The sequence below is a fragment of the Argopecten irradians genome, chromosome 6 (genome assembly GCF_041381155.1).
Source record: "Argopecten irradians isolate NY chromosome 6, Ai_NY, whole genome shotgun sequence".
In the NCBI taxonomy this organism is placed as follows: Eukaryota; Metazoa; Mollusca; class Bivalvia; order Pectinida; family Pectinidae; genus Argopecten; species Argopecten irradians.
This window is the reverse complement of record NC_091139.1, coordinates 4,912,395-4,934,425: the sequence shown is the minus strand read 5'-3', so window position 1 is coordinate 4,934,425 and position 22,031 is coordinate 4,912,395. Positions and strand designations below refer to the sequence as shown.

The window sequence follows — 22,031 nt, the reverse complement described above, 5'->3', positions numbered from 1 at the left end:
TTGCTTCTGTTCACTATGTCGACCGTACAGTTCGTCATAATGCTGCATTTTAAAATCAACCAAGCACGTTTTATATTTTGTTTTTATTTCCGAGTAAAATTAATTGTCAAGTTTTGTTTACTGCGTCCCGATAATGTTGTACTATCACTATCGTTACATCCACACCTGGACTCTGCCATAACAAAACTAAAGTATATGTATCAATAACTGACGAGACAGGTTGTAGGTCTTTTGAACATCAGAAGAATCGAATAACGGTACATTGTATGACTTTGTAGTTGGGCGTCACATTCTGTAATATTAAAGAAAATTATGTGGGCCTGTGATTGGTCTGGTCACTTTCTGTATGTAGGCCTGTGATTGGTCCCTTTGATTTCCTCCAGAATTGCTTCAATTTTGCTATGTCAATAAAATGTATTCCAAGTATAGAGATAGCGTCAGTGGTAGTTACCCTGGAGTATCTTGGATGTACCTACACGCAATGCAAGACAACTCTTTAATGTGCAAAAACTTCCATGATAAACAAATACTTAGTAAATTGAAGCTTCTACTTATCAGTGTTATTCAAATAAATATTGTGAGTAATACATGTCATTCAGTTTTAATATTTCCATATGTCTTTTTAAGTTGCATTTTGCTTACTGATTAGATAAGTTCACTCATATGCAAAAGCTTGTTCGATGCCACCAACCTATTATCTTATAGACAAAGGTATGTTTCTCATTTTTACTCAACGTTACGCTATCAAGCCTCGATTAGCGAACCACAATCACCTTTAGTGTGAAAGACAGTTAAAGACGATACTTAATATCAAGACCGTCAAAAAAACAGTCGTGCTTCAAACTTTCAACACTAAACGCAGAAACCATTGTAACAATGGGTTATAGGGAAGACTACAGGTAGGTCAAACCATCCCCGTAGATTTCATACTGCATCCATCGGAGGACAATGGTGAAGACTCATGAGCGTCGGGAAATTTCAAATACAGAAAATGCATTTGTTTAATAAACTTATTTCCCGAAACAGCATGCTCGATGCTGCTAGATTGTTCTTCTTTGAGGAATATGACTCTCTTCAGCAATCATCACCTTAGCAACATAACCTCTTACATAACTGTTGTAGGAAATCACTGTCATTGGTGTGAAAGTCATCAGTGAAAGATGACAAGTATTATTTAGCCTGGTGGTCACACATCGTTCGTGCTTTAAACTGTCAACAACTGCACCAACACAACCACCTCAGAGAGTGACGTCGTAACAAGCGGCATAAAAGACAATGATAAAGGTGACAAAGGAACACGTTGTAGAGACAAACGATGAAAGATATATGAAAAGCCAGGTAAGTCGTCAGAAAGTCAAAGAAAGTCGTATTTATAAACGAAAACGGTGACCATTCGCACCATTGTATAAACAGATGTTCATGGCCGGTCTTTTCTAGGAGGAAAGTCGTATGTTAAACAATCATATCAATAGATACCATGATATATACATCAAAAGATTACGAAATCTATCGAGGATTGGGCATTAAATACAATCCTAAACATTTACCTGATTCCAGTATTTACCAGATTCTCAGTTACCTCCAATATAGCGTACGGGATCAACCAATATTATGCGAAAAGCAATAAAGCCTCAAAAACCGACCTGACAATGTACAATGTAATAATCTATCATACAGAATTACCTGGGGGTAACGTCGACTTCGCTTTGAGATTGCAATGATAGTTTCTTTCGTATTTTTTAATATCACATTAAAACTTTAAAATTTACTTATTTGCAAGTTCAAATATTTAAGAGGGAAAGTAAATCCGGTTATGTTCAAAGCGTCACGACAATATGGTATACATGTAAACAACTCTAAACCATTTTAAGCAGTTTATTGGTTATGACAATGAATAAAACTGAATTTATAAAACATGAGGCCTAAACTTTAAACAAGTGTTCATTGGTTGAGAGTTTGATTTGACTGCGAATTTATTTGATACAGTCGTTCAAGCATATTACATTTTATCATCGCATGACTCTGACAGAGAGCTTCATTGCTTACTAGAATCGTCATACATATATAGTTTTTCCTTTTACGAAATTTTATGAAATCAGTTGCTTATTGACATCCGGCGCAGTGAGACATTCTCTTTGTTTAAATATGCTATTAGAAACCAAAATTTACTTGTTGTACATGATTTTTTCTTTTTCGGAAATCGTAACCTAAACATACAACATACCAAACTATGAAATCATTTAAGTCCACTGCGTAGTCATTTCTAAATTCTAAGTGCTAAACTTGTTACAGATCAAAAATGTTATTTCGCCCCCAAAGATTTGCAGTATTTCGTTTTTAGTTGTAATTCATGTATTCACCAAAAAGTCTTTTTTTCGACAGCTAAATTCATAGTATCCCACCATTTGTAAATTTGTTACTTTTTGCATATAAGTATTCAAGAAATTTAATTAATATTAAGTTACTCATAGATTCACGTAAAACCCCTTTCCTACCATCTTATATTCTTCTTCATCTGTATTGCTCCTGACATCTGAGAATTCAAATATTTATTTTTGAAATTATCTCTTTGTACAAAAACTCTCCAATGTTGAAGACAGAAGAGAAAATGAAATTCGCAGAAAAACTCGAGTAGGTGAACAGTCAGACTAAGGAATGGATCTTATGATCATTTGAGTAGAAAGATTTAAAAGGGGGTTGAAAGTTAAATACTGTCGTCTTTATATGAGGACTTGATTAAAATTTGATTAGTTGTTTAATTATTATATCACTTTGAGCATATGTTTATAAAATATATCTCCCCTCTCTAACTAGCTATCTCTCTCATACAATATGTATTGTAAATACTACTATAGTATATGTCATCTTCAATATGTGATATAGATATTTCATTCCTTGGGCACGGGCTTTATATATGCTCTAGGGGCCGCGGTGGCCGTGTGGTTAAGATGTCCCGACATATTACCACAAGCCCTCCACCTCTGGGATGCGAGTTCGAATCCCATGTGGGGCAGTTGCCAGGGACTGACCGCTGGCTTTTCTCCGGGTACTCCGGCTTTCCACCACCAACAAACCTGGCACGACCCTGGCTGTTAATTAGGACGTTAAACTAAACAAACCAAAACCTAATTATATATGCTCTATATAACTTGTGCCCAATTTCCTTACTACTTATGGCAATAAAATGTGTTTAAATCAAAGGTATTTAATGGTCTAATAAAGTTTATTTTAAGAAACATGATTTGTTTTGCTGTGTTATTGCTTTGAAGAAAACGATCAGCTATTTTATTGTTTTATTTATAAAACATGCAATAAATATTTCTGAAGTCGGTATCTACAGACAATTCAGTTCATGCCATATTCTTGGACACTAACTGCAGGAAAAAGTGATTTATACTGATGATATAGCGATTTGGAGTACTAATATGGGCTTTACAACTCCTATATCTTGTTGATGGTAATTCAGCCGCGTTTCTTCTCACTGTACAAATAGAAAATGTAAGTACATTTGTACCCAGTAACTAGTCTATATATAAATATATTTCTAGAAAACACATCAACAAAAAAATGTATCTTGTGAAGGTACATATATAAATAAAAAAGAAAAAAAAACACTAGACTTCGTTGCTAGGTCCAGCAAGGAAGTCTAGTGGGTTTTTTTAATTTATGTATACATCTATATTTTGATAAGAGTTGCCAGGGTTTGGGCGTCCTTGGATCAAATGCTTGACCGATATTGTTGGCCTCACTCAACATGGCTCTCACTCAGCTTATAGGGATATCGAATTAATATATTCATGCATTCAGGCATTGAAATGGAGTTTATGAATATAATATTATTTAAGGGTTACGATTTAGTGGAAAAAAGGAAAGGGACTTGAAAAAATCATTTTGAATATCTGACAAGTTACCTTTTTGTCTATCAAATTTACAATATGAAAAACTTTTCGAAGAGGAAAAAAATAATCTGAAAAAGAAAAGAAAGTTAACAGCTGTCATCAACAAGTATGTACAATCAAAGGGACACAACCTCAAGGAAACTGAAATAAATGATATCTTGCCTAATACTCGTTTTCAATAAAAATACGTTTACACTAAATGACTTGCATAAGGGAGAGCATTAGTCTGTATAGGGTATTTTTACACTTTGTGAAAACAAACCTGGTTTGAATCTTAACCGAATCAAAGACATCCTACCATGTTTTATGATAGGTTGATAATTCCATTTCCTTTGACCAGATTTGTCAGTTACAAAGTCAAACCTTTGGTGTTCTGGAAAGTTATACTGTATGTTGAATAAATAAAAAAATTGAATATTAATGTAGCATTTTTAATTATGTTCGAAAGGTATATATAATACTATAAAATGAAAAACAAAACATATCGTTTAGCTTGTGTTTTCTTGATAAACGATATGTAAAGATTATTCGTTGAACTTGGTTGAGACTTCCAAGAATACAGAATCTAACGAGTAAGAACGAGTTTTCGTTACCCTTGCCATCGTAAGACCATTGCGTGCAGAAATCTTAATAAAACCGAAAGTTTTCAATAGTGTAATCGATAACTATTACTAAAAGGTATACCTGTTTAACCTACTGATAATTTATGCACACTATTCAGAGCTGAAGGAAAATCTATTTGTTTTATGAGCTACTAAAATATAATATCAACAACCGAGTACAAATAACTAGGTCAGTAGACTTGAGCTATCAGCAAATTGTCACACATGTGTAACACACACACATTTGTGTAACCTACATATATAGGAAATCGACACCGTATTGTAATTCACCTCGATCTTCTCGTTGAGAACATGTACCTTTCTTTTTATGTGTACATTTGTATACAATATTGCAATGATATTTTTTAATAAATATTCACAATAGTGACTTAACATTGAGTTATGAAAGAATAATTTCTTGTCGTTGATATAATATACCTTTCCTTAACTTTCTGTGTATATAATATTGCAATGATATTTTTATAAATATTCACAGTAGTGACTTAAAATTGAGTCATGAAAGAATAATTTTTTGTCGTTGAAGTACTGTACCTTACCTTAAAGATGCTCCACCGCTGACAGCGCATAAATGATATTCATTATATGAACAATAATTGGTGTTTAATCGTGTATATATATGTCTAATTAGCACAAAAAATAACACAAAATGATTTATTTTGCCTTAGGTACATACGCAATCAGTACTTCATTACATATAGGATATAGTGCCAAGGAATTTTTTCGGGATGCAATTAATTATTTTTCATATTTTTAACTTGAAGAAAAAATTAGAAACTCAAACTTGCCCATGGTGGTAATGGTGTAAAGTAAGTAACTTTTGTAACTGAAGAAAAATACAAAATCGTCTGCTCTTGTTTTTGATAGTGAAAAAGACCATTTGTCGGCGGTGGAGCATCTTTAAATTTCTGTGTATGAAATATTGCAATGATATTTGTTGATAAATATTCACATTAAAGTGATTTACATTGAGTCACGAAAAAATCCCAATTTGTAACGTGAGACAACTAAAACAAACTCCAGGGGACTGAGAATGCTTTATATAACACTGCCATATTACCTATGGGTATTTAAAATATGAAGTTACTTTAAATTATGTAGAAAAACTAGTTATACACAAGACAGACCATTCATTGATGTAATCCAGAGACACTAAACTATAGACTAAACATTTTGTAGTCTATTTATCTTATTACTATTCAAATTAAAAACAACATTACCAGATGAAACATGATGAATGCCTTTTATATGATTAAGTGACAGAAAATGACTTAGGAAGTCACCAGAGTATCTCACTGTCGTCGGCATTCTGTTGATTTATGGTTATGATGGATTTCTTGAAACAAAAATAGAAATCTCATTTTTTTTTATTTCTGGCTCTTCCATCTAGTTTTTCATTTCCAGAGAAGTTCAAAGCGTTTATTTTTAGCTTAATACATGAAAATAGCGATCGCGTGTTTTTTTACTAATGTCAAAAACATGAATATCTGTAAAATATAACGAAAGACCGTGATTATGTCATTTGTCAAAGGGAAAATATACACACAAGAAACTAAACACAAACACTTCAGATATTGTTTTTAATTTAAAAGTGTTAGGCCATAGTCTATATTATTCCCGAATTACAATGAATGATCTGTCTTGTGTACAAGTAGTGTTTGTCCATGACTTCATATTTTCCTAAAGCTTTTTTAGGTGTAAATTGTAACAGGTAGGTTGATCCCTCAAAATATTGTATTTCATTCCAATTGCAATTCATATGAATTTAGCGACGAGTTTTTTTGTTTTTTTTTTAGATATTACATCTTTTAATATGGCAGAAGTATTACTTTCTCCATTGCTACGAAATTTGCTTGTGCTTGTTGTTCATTCTTGAGACATTAAAACTTATCAACATGCAGACCTAAAACAGAGGAGGGGATGAGGGGGCTAAAACTATGTCCCAAAGTGCATTATTAATTCAATATAAACTATTAAAAGTTAAGCTGTCCAAAAACAACGCGTCTTATTTTTTTTCTTTTTCTAGCACTCTGTATTAAAGGCCCGCTACCTTTCTGAAACAGCTTTTATTTTTTAAAATGGGAATGTAAAACGAGATCGACAATTTTGTATAGTCGTAAAAGTGATTAACTTACCGTTAATACTACACTCATCATCATCATCATCATCATCATCAAAAAAAAAAAAGTAATCCAAAATAAATATAAATTTAAATAAATCAAAATAATTTTTCCCGCCGTCGTCCAAAAAACCGCGCGATAGTTGGCTATCACTGCGCCAGACGGCAAAACAGCGAAATGAATCTCCAAGGTTATCATATATTACGCAAGAAATCCTGAATATGTTTGGTGTTGTTACCTCATCTTAGGCCATCGATATGTATTTTTATATGTTATTAATGTTTTTAAGAAACCTTTTAAAATTTGTTCCTGAAAGGTAGTAGGCCTTTAACTAGTTGTTGGTAGAAATCAAACTTCTATAGTAATATATATGTGTATATGTATATCAGCTACCCCTATTAATGTTTTATATCCTTATAGTTTACTGTAATGCTCAAAACATATATGTTATACATAATACATACATAATGTACTTCTTGTCGTATAATGTTCAACAAGAATATTTGAAATTCAAAACTGTTGTGGTATTACTATTTCTCTGTATAATCCACACTCATCAACTTTAAGGGGTTATCTAAATAAATTTATCCAATAGGTAAGCATTTCAAAATTAAGTTTCTTTTACAATCTTTAATAAAGTTAAGGATTGTTGGTAAAACTGGGCCCTGAGGTATAACTCCGCCGTAGCTGATTATGTGATGTCACAGTTTTATCTCTAGTTTTATATCGTATATCGGAGTGTACTGATTAGTAAAGTAATCTGAAATGAAAGTAAAACTAGAAAATGTTCTAATCGTCTTTTTTTTCTGATGAAATAAAATTCAATTTTGGAATCAATCTAAAACACGCCTTAAGTCAACAACTGGTATACCCATTTTAACAGGAATGTTTATATTGACACAAAAGAATGTCAGCTTTTTACCCTTACTTATGGTTTATAGAAAGTGTATATTTAGTCAACTGAGGATCGGGTAAAGAGGAATACTGGGTCCATTATCACGAATATTACTTAAATTTAAGGAATTCATTGGCTTAATATTCTCTATAGAAAAATATTACAGATTTTAAGGAAGGCTCCTTAACTTAAGTTTCCCCTTAACTTCTGTAATGCTTTCCTATGGGGAATTTTGATTGAAGGAATGTCTACCAATGCTATCAACTCAGCTATAAAAACAAATTAGAAAAAAATAATGTTTTTAACACATTTATATTTTTATGTGAACGTGACTCAGCATAGTAAGACTACTTTAACTTGTACTTTATAAATAATGCTGTTTTCAATTACGGCTGGCCAGATTGTATATAAATATGTTTATAGACAATATGCATCCTGGTGCAATATACATATTATATCCTGTACGGAATTTATCACGAGTTCACATTGGTCACGTCACAGTTTGATAAGCCTAATTAACAACGTCATTAATAATCATAATTAGTAAGCGCGCGCAGCTAATTCGCACGTTTTATCAAGTGTTAATATCCGACAAACAAAAAATATCACAAGCACCATTAATATATCCATGTTTTGAATAACTCTTTAAAGGTTTATCGCAATGTGTCCTTAGCGAGTAAATACACACGTACGTTGCTATATTAGGTGACACACATATTTCATCGACCGCCGTTCCTCAAGGTCGCGGATTTCTACCGGATATTCCGCCCAACTCATGTTTAGTGATAGTGCGCGAGATATTGCATCCAAATTCGGTAAAAGTGTTTTCACGATCTCGTCAACTTTCGCATGCTATCTAAGATAATTAAGTAAATATATGTGTGTTCACAAAATTTGACACGTCATTTATTTTTTGTAACACACTTTGTATGCACACGTGTATCTCGGTCATATATCAAAACGTGGATTAAGAATCATTATTCAAACAATCAGGTTAGAAAAAGTTACGTCTTAAACTATACGCGCATTTGATTATGATTCAAACAAAAAACTCTTCAATGCACACACATATGCCAACTTGAATGTCAACATGTGTATACAACTGTATCGTGACACGGCTATTCATATATACATATAAAAGGCGGTATGATTCAGACTATTGTATGTCATGTTCGTGTACATGCAGCAATATAATGGATTAAAAAAACATAATATGGTGAATATTTAATTAAAATGTCGAAATATGACATTTAGTTATTTAATTACCATGCGATAGTTAATTACATTTTAAAAATACGGCTCAGGGTTAGAGCTAAATAGTTTAAAAACCAATCATTTGTTAAATGCCTTTTTCAGTTATTTTAATAACAGAAGTTGCGTTTATGATATCTAAAAGCATTAAATGTTCTTTTTACATACTTAATATGTTCTTTTTATCATAACATAAAACAAATCAAAATATCAAAACTAAACAACAATCACTTTTAAAAAGCATTTACTTTTAAATGTTTATTTATGTGTATTTTTGTTGACGTCATCATGTGTAACTGCTTCAGTATGTTATCCCTTTAAGATGAGAAACACGTCAATATTGTATGTGTAGGCATATATACATATGATATACCCAGGAGCGCTTCGATAAAATACACACGATATCGTGTAGATCTCTGTCACGCTTGCGCGAGCAAAATTATTTGACGCGCTGTTCACATGTGTAATATTTTCAATGATGTTATTTATAACACTTAGGCTTTACTCGGTTTCGTATCAGACATTTCCGATAAGCATGTTCAACGTGATTAGGGTTTAATTGCATTTCAGTCAAATCTATTTTTTAATACAACTCATAGCGTACGAGTGCAGAGAGAACCATTTATCCCATAATGCAATATTGTGCGTCTGGGCACATGCGTAAAGCGCTGCTGCCATGTCGAAAGTTTTCCCCACAAGGAAACATACAGCGCTGGTAATTTTATGACATTTTCAATGATTGTCATCAGCTTAACGTTTATATGGAGTTATGTCAGCTTTGCAGAGTAAAGAATGGATCTTGTTAGCGATAGACCAACTCCGCCAACGAAAGGCAAGGCCCGACTTACCGCGGATATGTCACATGGCGAAGCGAAAATACGGATTGAGATTTACAGAGACGGAAGAGCTTCTTGAAAAACTTGTGGACGCACAAATTGTTGTGAAAGTTGACTATAAAGGTGATATAAGTTATAGAAACGCGGCAAAGTGTAGAAAAAGTCATCTAGGTGGACAGGTGTTAAATTCTAAAGCGGCTGTTGAAATGTTGACGGACGCGGTTCATGCACTGACAGAGGGACGTGGTGATTTAGTGGATAGAGAACGCGGAGTTTCAGTAAGGGACATAGAACGATGGCTCGTGTCACAAAAACTGGGGAGGGAAGAATTTAAAGTCCCCCTCCATGTAATGTTGCAGAGAGAAGTGGACGCTGGAAGACTTGAAAAACTTCCCAATGGAAATTATATCACTTCTCGACTTGGAAATAAGGCGTGTAATATGAAAGCTATGCTGAAGAGATGCGTTTCCGTCAACACCAAAAGGGGAAGACCTCCAAAAAAGAAGGTTTGGGACGTTTTTATTATTTTCTTTTAAATCATAAAATTTATTTCTTTAATGAAATATTGATATATTTGTTATTTAATGATATAAATATATATATCTTTATATTTTTTCTCTGTATAATTTTCCAATTTTTTTAAAGTAATCTAGGGAAAAAAAACTTGCAAGGAAAACTTTCATAACTTTTGTTTTGATTACTTTTGTTTCTAATTTATGATTTTCTTCACAAATGTTCAATTTCAGGATTGAAAAGAAAAAAAATATGATCGGGATGGACTTGAATGGAGAAAACTTTGATTCGAATGTTTTCGATGTTCAGATCATAATTTTTTTCGCAGTTAAAGCGAAAATTCTAATCCGCTGGAAAACCAGCATTGGCTAAAATAATCTCTATTTACATAATATACAGTTATTGCACTGTCGAATAAATATAATAAAGTTAACTTATGATTGATAATAAAAGTAGCAGTAAAATGTAACATACCGTATTTATACATGTAATAGAACGAGTCCAAACTCCGTCACGAAATTGATTTAATTTATAATTTGATTCTTCCTATAAAACCCAATTTTTACCTGAACGATTCAGAAAGTATTCCGCACGTGACGGTTCTCACATTCCGTTCAGGAAAGAGTCTGTGCGCTATAATTCGTTTATTCTAAAACGTAACTAAATCGATAAAATGAAATCATTTCACTCACAGAAAATTACTACGTGATATCATTTATTGATTGAAGTGAATAAACAGATCGTCCCTGTTGAAATGCTCAGGACATCTATGTAGGTATATATATTGTAAATAATTTTATAGTTTTGCTATCCTTGACCTTGACCTCTGGACGGCGTGAATTTTTCGATATGATTTACGCCGTGATTAGAGTAAAAGTGAGGATAAACAGAAAAGTCATTGATATTACAGGTTTACGAACTCTATTTTGATTTTTTTTTCCTTAAATGAAACATCTCTGCTTATAGAACATGTTTTTCTGTTACAATCGGTTCATTTTACTTGGCGCGATGTCAATGAAATAAAGTAATTAAAAAGTATGAAATGACACATACTAATCATTCCAAATCCATTGCGAAATACATATGCAGCCTTCCAGCGATATATTTACTTCACATATTCCCACTTCTCTCCCCGCCATCCGATATCTCCACATATTATTTAATCCACTACACACTTCTATATCAATCGATAAAATGTTCATACTCGGTGAACTTTCCAATATCGTATACGCCCGAGTTCCGTAAATGCGCTTCCGTGCCATTGTTTTTAGGTCAACCAATGGGGTTAATGCACTTTCGTGTTTTTTTTCAACCACCGACTTATTACGGTGGTTCAAAATGTGAAGAACCAATAGAAACTAGATATAGTTTTAACTTTAGCAGATCTTAGTTTACATAAAAAAAGAAAAAACAAATAAAGAAACATTCGCTTTAAACACTGCTTCATTTTATTTATTCGTTTTAGGGGAACTAAACTGTTCAAGTTCATCGACACATCTAGTCTTCGAAGTAGTTACAAAGTTCCAATTTAGATGATTTTAGCAAACGAGAGTACTGACGTCCTTGCATTTTTTTTACGGAATGTGATTAATCCACGCGTGCGTCAATGTTAAGACGTTCAGACTTTATCCGGCCGATAATCATTGTTAGATATTACATCATCAGCGTATCTACACGGAATAAAATAAACATCTTATCATAATGTTTAAAATGTAATCATGAATATTTTGTTGTTGACGTGATGGTTTTGATATTTACGATAGTTTTACGTGATTATATAATTACGTCATTACGAGAATATTTCAGAATTTGTATCATTGCATTTTTTCATGGATATTTGTCTTAGAATTGACACGTATAGCTTACACAACAAAGTATATGTACTTAGGTACTACAGTACTGTAGATAGCGTTTATGTAAACGGCACACATTTCTGACCTCGTAAAGTTTTAAAATATAAATAGTTTAATTAACTGTCGCGTGAACTTTCCCATACATAAAGTATATATTTATACGTAAAGTACTGAAGTATAAAAAAACGACAGCAAAGCGTAACGAATATTTCGTGTCTCCTAGCAGACGGTAGTTCTGTTCAGAGTAAAAATATGTGTACCACGCGTCTAGATCTCTCCTTTACACATGTGTACACATGTGCTAAACTGATACACTCGTGTCATGAATGTATTTCCGGTGATTAACAGGAAACGCGTTCGATACGATAGCGTATATTTGTTTAAGAAATACCTTTTCAAAAGATAACCCGTTTTTTTTTTTTTTTTTACAATTTACGATTGTACTTGATTCTATTTTTCGACAAAGTATATTCAAAATCACTAGGGTTCGTGTTGCCTATTTTGTACAAATCTTAATTATTAAGCGATAAAAATGCTTTATCATGCTATGTAGTCTCCTATGATGTATTGGTTTTTACGTCGCCCACAGAATCTAAACAAAAACCAATATATTCATATTTCCACCTTCTACCATATACATTGTATAAATAACACAATCGAAAATGAAACCAAGTATGCATACTTCCCTTTGGACTATAGATTGTCATCATTTAGGAATTCAGATATTTTGTTGTATTGTGCGATGTGCTTGCCTAAATATGCAAATGCATTCATTTCATTTCGTCATAACGAAGAGAGAAAAAAATAGTACATTTTTACTACTAAGTCAACGTTTCGCTAGTTACGATGCAAATACACGTACTATATGCTTGGATAGATATATTGTGTAGAACCTTTATATATACTATTTCGGACGAAAGACTTGTTTGAAAATATTCATATTCCATAATTTTTGAGTGCACTCGTCCCAAAAATGGATAGTGAGTTGCCTAAAGATTAAATGACTTTTAAATATTGTTCACAGTCAAGACAGTGAAAGTAAGTAATATAAAATGACACTTACTGCAACGTGTATCCATGATACTCCAGGGGTTACTATCACTGTCGCTATATCCACTTTGTTCGATACTTTGTAGAATTTAACGTAGCAAATTGTTTCCAATTATCCAAATAAAATGTTCAAATAAAGTCTACTTTAATTGGGCTATATCAAAATCTAATAAAAAAATTTCTTTTAATGATTTTGTTATCTTTGAGTTTTATTTAAATGGAACGCCTTATGCTGCCGTTAATAGTTTGCTACGTTCGGCGATGTCACGGAGTTACTCTGATACAGAAACATAAATACGTTAAAACACATTCAACCTACTAGTAATCGGGTTTTTTTCGTTGTACAGTGTCATATAGCACAATAACGTTTAGTTTTGAAAAACAGAATCAGTGCTCCCAAAGGTTAGATTACGTGTATTCGCTCACGGAAGCTGGTCTTTGAGATCACATGCGTTTGAAATTGAAACATTAAAACACACACACACACACAAAACAAAAAAAAACAAAAAACCCAGATATTCCGCTTGATTGATTTTGTGTGAATAACTTTTTTGCACATATTTCGACCATCGTAAATTTTTCATCACGTATATCTTGTTTTAGAATGACGTAATTTCAAGGAATTGCGAAAATTTTTGACGTAAGTGTAATACGTCACTGGTTATGAAACCACTTTAATCACCGCAAGCTGTTGTATTGGAAGGTTATGAAAACGACTTTAAACAGAGCAAAGTTATAATTATATGTTAAAATTGCCTAAAGGCCATTCACAAAACTAAATACTTCAGGATCCGATGTACCACAAAGTAATGCTATCGGTTGATGCCATGTAGATATACTTGCCTTCAAAGCCTTGTGTTATAAAAATATACCATCATTTAAACTTTTAAAAATCCGAAAAATTCAGAAAATAGATAATGACGTGTTTCGACAAATCTAAACCTGCGTGATAATTTGCATTTTGAATTGTTTTTTACTAACATTTGAAATAGTTTCATGCATACGTGATTTTCAAGACATTTACGAAAATCAATAAACAAATGTTCTCATATTTACGTGTTGATACATATAATGTGATATTTTTGTTTTTGTGGTTTTTGTATGTCGAGAACACATTGATGATTCATGTATGAGCAATGTATATATGTGACTGGGTTTTGGCGACCCAATAATTTCTGAGCTTGAACGTACGCATGCTCTTATGAAACGTATGGTCCTTACACATACGACAGGAAAATTCGCACATTGACAAACAATTTTTGACAGTCGCGATAAAACTACAGTATATTCCTCTGTACAACAGCGTGCTTAACTCTTATGTCTGACTTACATCACCGTGCTGACGTCAGCATACGTTCGATAAACGTCAACACCGTATTTTACTGACGTCAGCATACGTTCGATAAACGTCAACACCGTATTTTACTGACGTCAGCATACGTTCGATAAACGTCAACACCGTATTTTACTGACGTCAGCAAATGTTCGATAAATGTCTGGGTGTGACTGAGCCTGTTGTTCTTTACGCGATAAAGCTCTATTTACCATTATCACAAGAACACGATAGCGTTAACGTGTATGATGATTAATGACAGTCCATTTTATATAATAGCTGCAAAACCTTAAAGTTCGACAAAAACTTCATATACGATTTGTTTATGCTGTAAATATACAAACCTAAAACTATTTATGCGTATGTGCGTCTCCGGATGGCAGTTATTGTTTATTGTTTATTCATAGACAACGCTAAAGAAAGGATGTTCACAAAATGACGGTACATCAAACGTAAAAAGAAGAGTACCGGTGTTAACCAAAAGAAACATTTACAGGAAAATTAATTAATAGTATTACATAATACCTTTTTACAATTATATATTCTTTCTACAAAAACCCCCCCCCCCCCCCCCCCCCAAAAAAAAAAAAAAAAAAATGGAATGAGAAAACATTTAGAGTAACCCGTAAAACTCTCCCAATGTGTAACTCTGAAATAGATGTTCCGTTTTGGGCATTTCTACCTGTCCTACTTCGCTAACCAAGGATATTTAGTCCGACACTCTCCTTCAACAGGAGAGAATCGGACTAAATATCCCTGGCTAGCGACACTCTCCTTCAACAGGAGAGTATCGGACTAAATACCCCTGGCTAGCGACGTTGCTACCTGTCATATTTAAAGGAGTCTCGGTGTTTACCTTTTTGTTACAAGATATGTGAACCCCGATACAACTGGCTTCCAAATTAAAATAAGATATTGAAGCAAGCTGTAGTAGATTGTGTTATGCTTTTCAACTTCCTTCAATTAAAATATACAATCTTGAAATAGTCAATATTCACAGTAACTTTCTATTCCTTATACAGCATACGGAAGGGAAGGGTGTGCAAGGAAGAAGGGGGCAAATGTATCTTACCAGGCTTGGATATGAATTATTACATGTGTGACATGTAAAAGATGTAATTAACCACCATTTAAGAGATTTTGAAAATTTGATACGACCCTTGTCTTCTAATAATCTAAAACTTCTGCAGGATTTAGGCCTCTTTGTTAAAAAGTAATTTGAACTGAGGAAAACTGGCTTGATAAATGTTTAAGTTGTTTTGATCTACTGTGTGTTATGTACATGTATGTTTTGCTATCGATCCCTTTTGTATGGATGTAAGGAAGCAATAAAGTTGAATTGAATTGAATTGTAAAACATATCACCTTATCAAAACACACAGGCTGCAAATTCTGTATGTCGATTTCCGATATTGTTTATTTCCTTAATAATAAAACAGATGTAGAAAAATCGAAATCATTTACTAGCTATGATATCATGAATTATTTGCCGTTTTATGCAAAAAGTATACCCTTTTCAGAATTCACTTATGTTGTACATGTATTGAGTTACTTAATTGGAATAAGTCACGCGGAAAATAACGTACCTAGATAATCGTTATCGATAACGAAGTCTTTCGAGTGAATGTGCCTGTCAGGGCAAGTATGGATGATTTGACCATATCTTCTTCTAGGGCAGAAATATATTAGAAATGTGACAGAAAGTTTGCTTTATATTTGCTTAAAGACGCTCCACCGCTGACAAACTATTTTTCTCTCAAACTAGGAGCAGAAGAATTAGTATTTTTCTTCAGTACTTACTTTACACCATGAACAACATTGTACTTCAAGATAAAATATTGAAAATAATTAATTGCGTTCCGAAAAAAATCCCTGGTATTCTATGGTATGAAGTGTTGATTGCGCAAACACCAAAAGCAAAACTAAATTGTTTTATATTATGTTTTGTGTGAATTATACATATACATTCGTACATACACGATTAAACACTTATTGTTCCAATGATGAGTATCGATTGTGCTCTGTCGGCGATGGAGTTAAGAAGGAAGACAGTTCTAAAAGTTAAAATAAAGAGAAAGTATATGGACAAGTAATGACGTCTCTAGCAGTGCAAGTGTGATGTCGGAACCATAAGCCATGTTTCGACTGGCATCATCTGTACACTCTCTACATTTAATATTGGTTTTATTGTCAAACGTTTCTGTGTATAAGCGTTCTGTGTATTTGGTAAATCCGTGTTGGATTATTTACATATCGACTAAGGGTGTGGCACTCGGAAAGCATTCGCTATTATCAGTGGGTGTTTCCCTGTTATGGGGACGCTGATACATGCATTTGAGAGTCTGAATGTACATAAAAACTGTATTAGATATCGGCTTATATTACAATTTGGCTATTCACTCTACTATTAATCTAATGGGATTGTTAAATGTATATGGCAAAAAATGGAATGAAGCCTTACGGATATTTAGCGCGCTATATGTGCAGTTTTGTTACGTTCAATTAAGTTTGAATTCAATTGATAATTCGATTTCTCAAGACATATGTTCTACAACTAAATATGTTATCGTTGCATCTCTATGACTCTACTATTACTGGCTTCAATTTCTTGACATACTGTGCAAAACGCCACATTATGCTTTTTCTCATCCTCGATATTCCAGGGGTTCCGATCATTAACGATCTCTACACCCCTGGACTATCTCATAGTAAAACTGGAGGCAACATAATATAACAGGTAATTTAGTCATTTGATGTTCATCAAAAGAGCCGTATAACGGTACACTGTGGATGACTGTGTGGCTTTGACGAAGGAAATCTTTGCTAGCCTGTGATTGGTCAAATGTTTTCCGCTGAGCTGCCTTCAATTTCACTATGCGATAGTCCAGGGGTGTAGAGATCGTAAGTAATTGGAACCCCTGGAGTATCGAGGATGGCTTTTTCTTTAAATGATAATCCTTGCCTTTTAATAATGCTATATCATTGTGTATGAGCATTAAAGTATCATTTAAGCGTTAGTGATTTTCTTACTCAATAATTTCAGGGGTCTGTACCTTTTCAATTTGGAAAAATTTACATTGTATTTTTCTTGAAATATCTTCATTTTGGAAAATATTTACATAAAATTGGGAAAATACAGCAAAATTTCTAAGGGGCTTTTATTCGGCCTTAAAATTACACTGTAGTCTAGTTTTATTGAAATATGTATTTTTTAGAGTTTTTCTTTATTTTGAAAAATATTTACATTGTACATAAAATTGAAAAAAAAAAAAAAATGCAGTAAAAGGTCTCTAGGGAAAAAAGTTTTTTCTCCCACATGTACGTAAAAATCACTGCAGCTTTGATGTATGTAAAGAATATCTGAATTCTTTCGTATTTTCTAGAGATGTTATATCATATCATAATCAGTTTTCTTTCTATTTTACTGTAAAATAACTTATTTTCGCGGTTTCTTAACTTCGCGTATATTCAGCATCGATGTCACTATATTTTAATTTATCGCGGTATGAAAGAAATTTTGTTAGCGCAGCGGATTCTCACAAAAGTTTGCAAACTTATTTCATACCCTGATGAAATTGAAAAAATAGTTACATCAAATAAATGAAATAGTTTACACATATGATTTCCATTAGGTTTTCTAGGGAATTATTTTTCCAAATCAATGCACAACGTCAATGTTTCTATTGTGACGTCACGATAACTTCAGGTTTTCGCGCCATTTTCGTATCTTTTTCATTTAAGCATTGATGTCACTATTTTTTAATTTTATCGGAGTATGGAAAAAAAAAATGTTTGCGAACTGTGTGAATCCGCGTAGCGGATTCTCACAAAAGTTTGCAAACAATTTTGTTTTTATTACCCGATGAAATTAGAAAATAGTGACATCAATTCTTATAATTAATTTTATACTCTATTTGATAAAATTTTATACTCTATTTGATAAAATGAAGTATGTTTAAATGTAACATTATAGTGGTTTTTCAAGGGATTCTTTTTTCCGAATCAATACGCAACGTCAATGTCTCTATTGTGACATCACGAAAACGTCGGGGTTTATCGCCATTCTCGATTTTTTTCCATAGTTATATGCAAAAAAAAAAAATATATTGGCCAATCAGAAAGCTAGATTTGGTATGAAAACAAAGAAAAATCAATTTTAGTGGTATGAAAAACAAGAGTCGGCCAATCAGATAGCCAGATTTAGTATCAAAACAAAGAAAAAATAATGATTGTCAATTAGTAATTATTTTTCACAGCGATATCGTGATTTCAACTTTCACGGTTCCACTGAACACTACTCATTATCTTTGTGATATAAACAGCCAACAATTCCCACGAATAATGAAATAAATGATGAAGAGACGATGCTGATTTTTGTCTAACGCTCTAATAGCTATTCAAGTACGACAAGCCCAATGTTTAAACTAAACCGATTGAGTCCATTCTACAAGATATTTCAGGAAGTAAATATTGACACTACTCTATTGACACTTGGAGACAAACCAATGTTTTTACATGAAATCAACAAGGAAAGTAACACGTTTGTTAAGTGTGAAATCTCCAATTCGTGGATCGATAGGCTTACTAAAAACTTAAGGTTTCTGCACGAGATGAATGGATTGGCGAAGATTCATTGCTAATTTAGTGAATACTTCCCTATAACCGGCAGCATTACCGATAAGGAGCATGAGATGCTGATGGGATGATTAGAGAAAGCCATAAAATACATAAATGCATACACGCATAAATGTTTGATATGTGTCGATCTACCTCATCAAATTTCATTTTCGGAATTAAGAGTGATGTAGTATTACCTGATGGGTATATATGGCATCACATATTTCAGAATTGTTATATCTATTGTAAAATCTATTGATTTGCACTCAGTGTAATACACGTTGAGGTTGTAATGTCATTCCATTTCCTACCAGACCTTCACGGGGACAATATATCAAATACAAAACCTTTGTGCATGGTTTTCAAGAACGAACATTTACCTTAAGTCATGTCTTTTCCCTTGGTACAGCTCGTCAATTGTTTGAAACGAAACGATTGATCTCGTTTGTGTTAAGTCGCATACTTAACATGTCTATTTGAAATCACGGTTTTAGTCAGTCTAGACGTCAAGGGAGATGATGTTGACTTTGGATCCAGTGTCTGTAGAATTAGCCAGATAGTGTCAGACTAACCGCCGACAAGTTTAAATAGATAATCGGATTTCACGTGAAGATTGTTGTTGACAGCGGTTATATCCTTATATTATTATTGTATCTTAATTAATATATTTAAGTAAGATCGTGGCTCATAGCCGTATTCAGACGCGTGGATCAATGTCGAATATGATCCTAAAGCTATTTCGACTCTCACTAATACCTACCTGTTCGGTTCTTGTTATCAATCCGCCACAAAGAGCGGAGATGGGTTTTTATGCCTGTTCTTCTCCAGAATTCTGTTAAAATATTCTAGCATTAAGGGAGCGCTATACCATCATGTATTAGCCGGACTATAGAAGATACTGGCGGCATTTTCAAAGTTTTATAATAAAAAGACATGCAGGGATTGCGTGGGAGTACTTTGAATTGTTTTGAAATTCGATACTACTGATAGAAATGTAATTTAACTTTCAAAGTATTGAAAATAAGCTATCTAACCTATGGAAGTTTAATAGAAACAAAATTTGGTCACGCCGATAGCGTTGTACATTAATGCCAAGCTTAATCTACTCACTGATGCCTTATTCCACGATATTTAACTAGTATCCAGTTCTGTTGCAGTAATCTAACCTATAAAATTTTGTCCTTTCTCACTCGCAAACTATTTCTATTTAATATTGTTATTTGATATCACTTTCACATAGCAAGTATGTTTCAGAGTGCGAGTTTTAAAGTCCGAGTATCTTATCTCATTACTTTTCGTGTTGGTGATGTAAGTAATGAAATGTTATGTTATTTAAAAAAAGATCGGATTTTGAAAGATCCCTCTTTCCATTTTCATACATAGATCATTCTTTGATCGGCGTCAAGATCAATCTGGGAAGTCTTGCTCTCTGGTCGATTTAATTTGGCGATGTTTTGTTTTCATTGGGTCTACAAGATTGATTTTCATGATTTCTTATCGCTCGTGAAATAAGCAAAATAAGTGAAATAAGCGTAATAAGTGAAATAAACGAAATTTCATCGCAAGCAAAATAAGCTGTACTAGTGTTATATGTGTATCTCTCTGTGTTGTTACTGTATTTAGTCGGCTCTAACATATATTTAGTGGTTCACATAGAACATCACGCACTCTATCTTGGTAATCGTTATGTAAAAATGACTTCCTATAAATATACCTCCCCATCTTGTTTAGCATAATGATGTTTTAATGTCTTTGTCTAAAAATGGGTTTGTTGTCTAAACAGAGATTAGAAATTAATGTTTTAATAAAGTTTAAAATTAGCATTCTTAAACATACACATCAATTTACCACTAATTGATGGTCGTGGAAGGGATATGTTATTTAAAAAGAAAATCAAATGAAATTCAAAGATTTGAATGGGGTTGAATATTAGCTTTACACATGAACATTTATATATTGAGCAAAACGAAGGCAAACGTATACTTGCACATTTGTTAATGTCGACACAGTCTGTGTTGACTAGCGGAGACCATATCTCGACGACTGCTACGAGAATTTTTATGTCACATGGCGATTTATTCAGCTGAAATCGTCAAATTATCATAAAAGGAACTATGAGCCGTTCCTTTAATCCTGTTTGCTTCCAGTTAAGCATCCGTCTTGCTGTGTGGCCCATTTCTTAGTTGATTTGTTAATGCTGGAGATCGATCTCTCTATAGCAGGCATGTAAATGGAGCTGTCTCCACGTTCCTCTGATCGCCGATCCACCGATCCGGTTTACTCGTAGTAAGTATTATTTTGTTGAAAGCCGACTATTGCTTTCGCTACTCTTCGGTTCCGCGTTCCGAAAATCAATATTTTACTGAGATCGATATTTTTGTATTAATATTTGAAGAGTTTATAGTGAATTAATCAAACTCTCCCGGGATTGCTTTAACTCATTTTAAACAACGATATACGGTTAAATTTAATATCCAATTACATAATGGCATTTTAATGAAGTAAGTCTTCCTGACATTGATGCATAAGAAATAAAATTATTGAGTGTCTATATTTGATGAAAAAAAAAGAGAAATGTAGACTTAGGATTCATGCTGATTCATTTAGAAATATATTTGTGTAATTGTCCAAGGCTTTTGATGCAGAAATGAAGAGGTAAACTTTTCATTTGTGATATTTTAAATAAAATGAAAAGGTTTGAGTTTGGTATGTTATTTTATTTCGAAATAAATTGAATATGGCTGTTGTGAATCCATCCGTCTTTAGACATATGTATCTTTAAATACGAAACATTACGTCATGACCACGTTTTTATAGAAAATCATCAGGGTTTGACGCTATTGTTACACGGAAACTAAAATTACTAGTACATTACGACACCAGCTTGACACTACTAAGGCACTCCTGCCATTTGAGTCTAAAAATAGACCAATCCTATCCAAATACAGGAGCGTTATCGTTTTATCAGACGACAGAATCGAGATGTATACCAAACTAGGCCACTAGTGATAAAATTGACATATTTATATGTCAAAACAGACGCA

The 22,031-nt window shown here is 33.2% G+C and overlaps 1 protein-coding gene across 1 annotated transcript in view; it reads left to right on the top strand.

The window, feature by feature from the left end:
• Positions 1-9,277: 9,277 nt before the first annotated feature.
• LOC138324767 (histone acetyltransferase KAT6A-like) overlaps positions 9,278-22,031 on the top strand; it is a 34,251-nt gene continuing 21,497 nt past the window's right edge. The window contains exon 1 of the mRNA XM_069269899.1: positions 9,278-10,127. Coding sequence (XP_069126000.1) covers positions 9,555-10,127 — 573 coding nt within the window. The 5' untranslated portion in view covers positions 9,278-9,554. The remainder of the gene's footprint in view (positions 10,128-22,031) is intronic.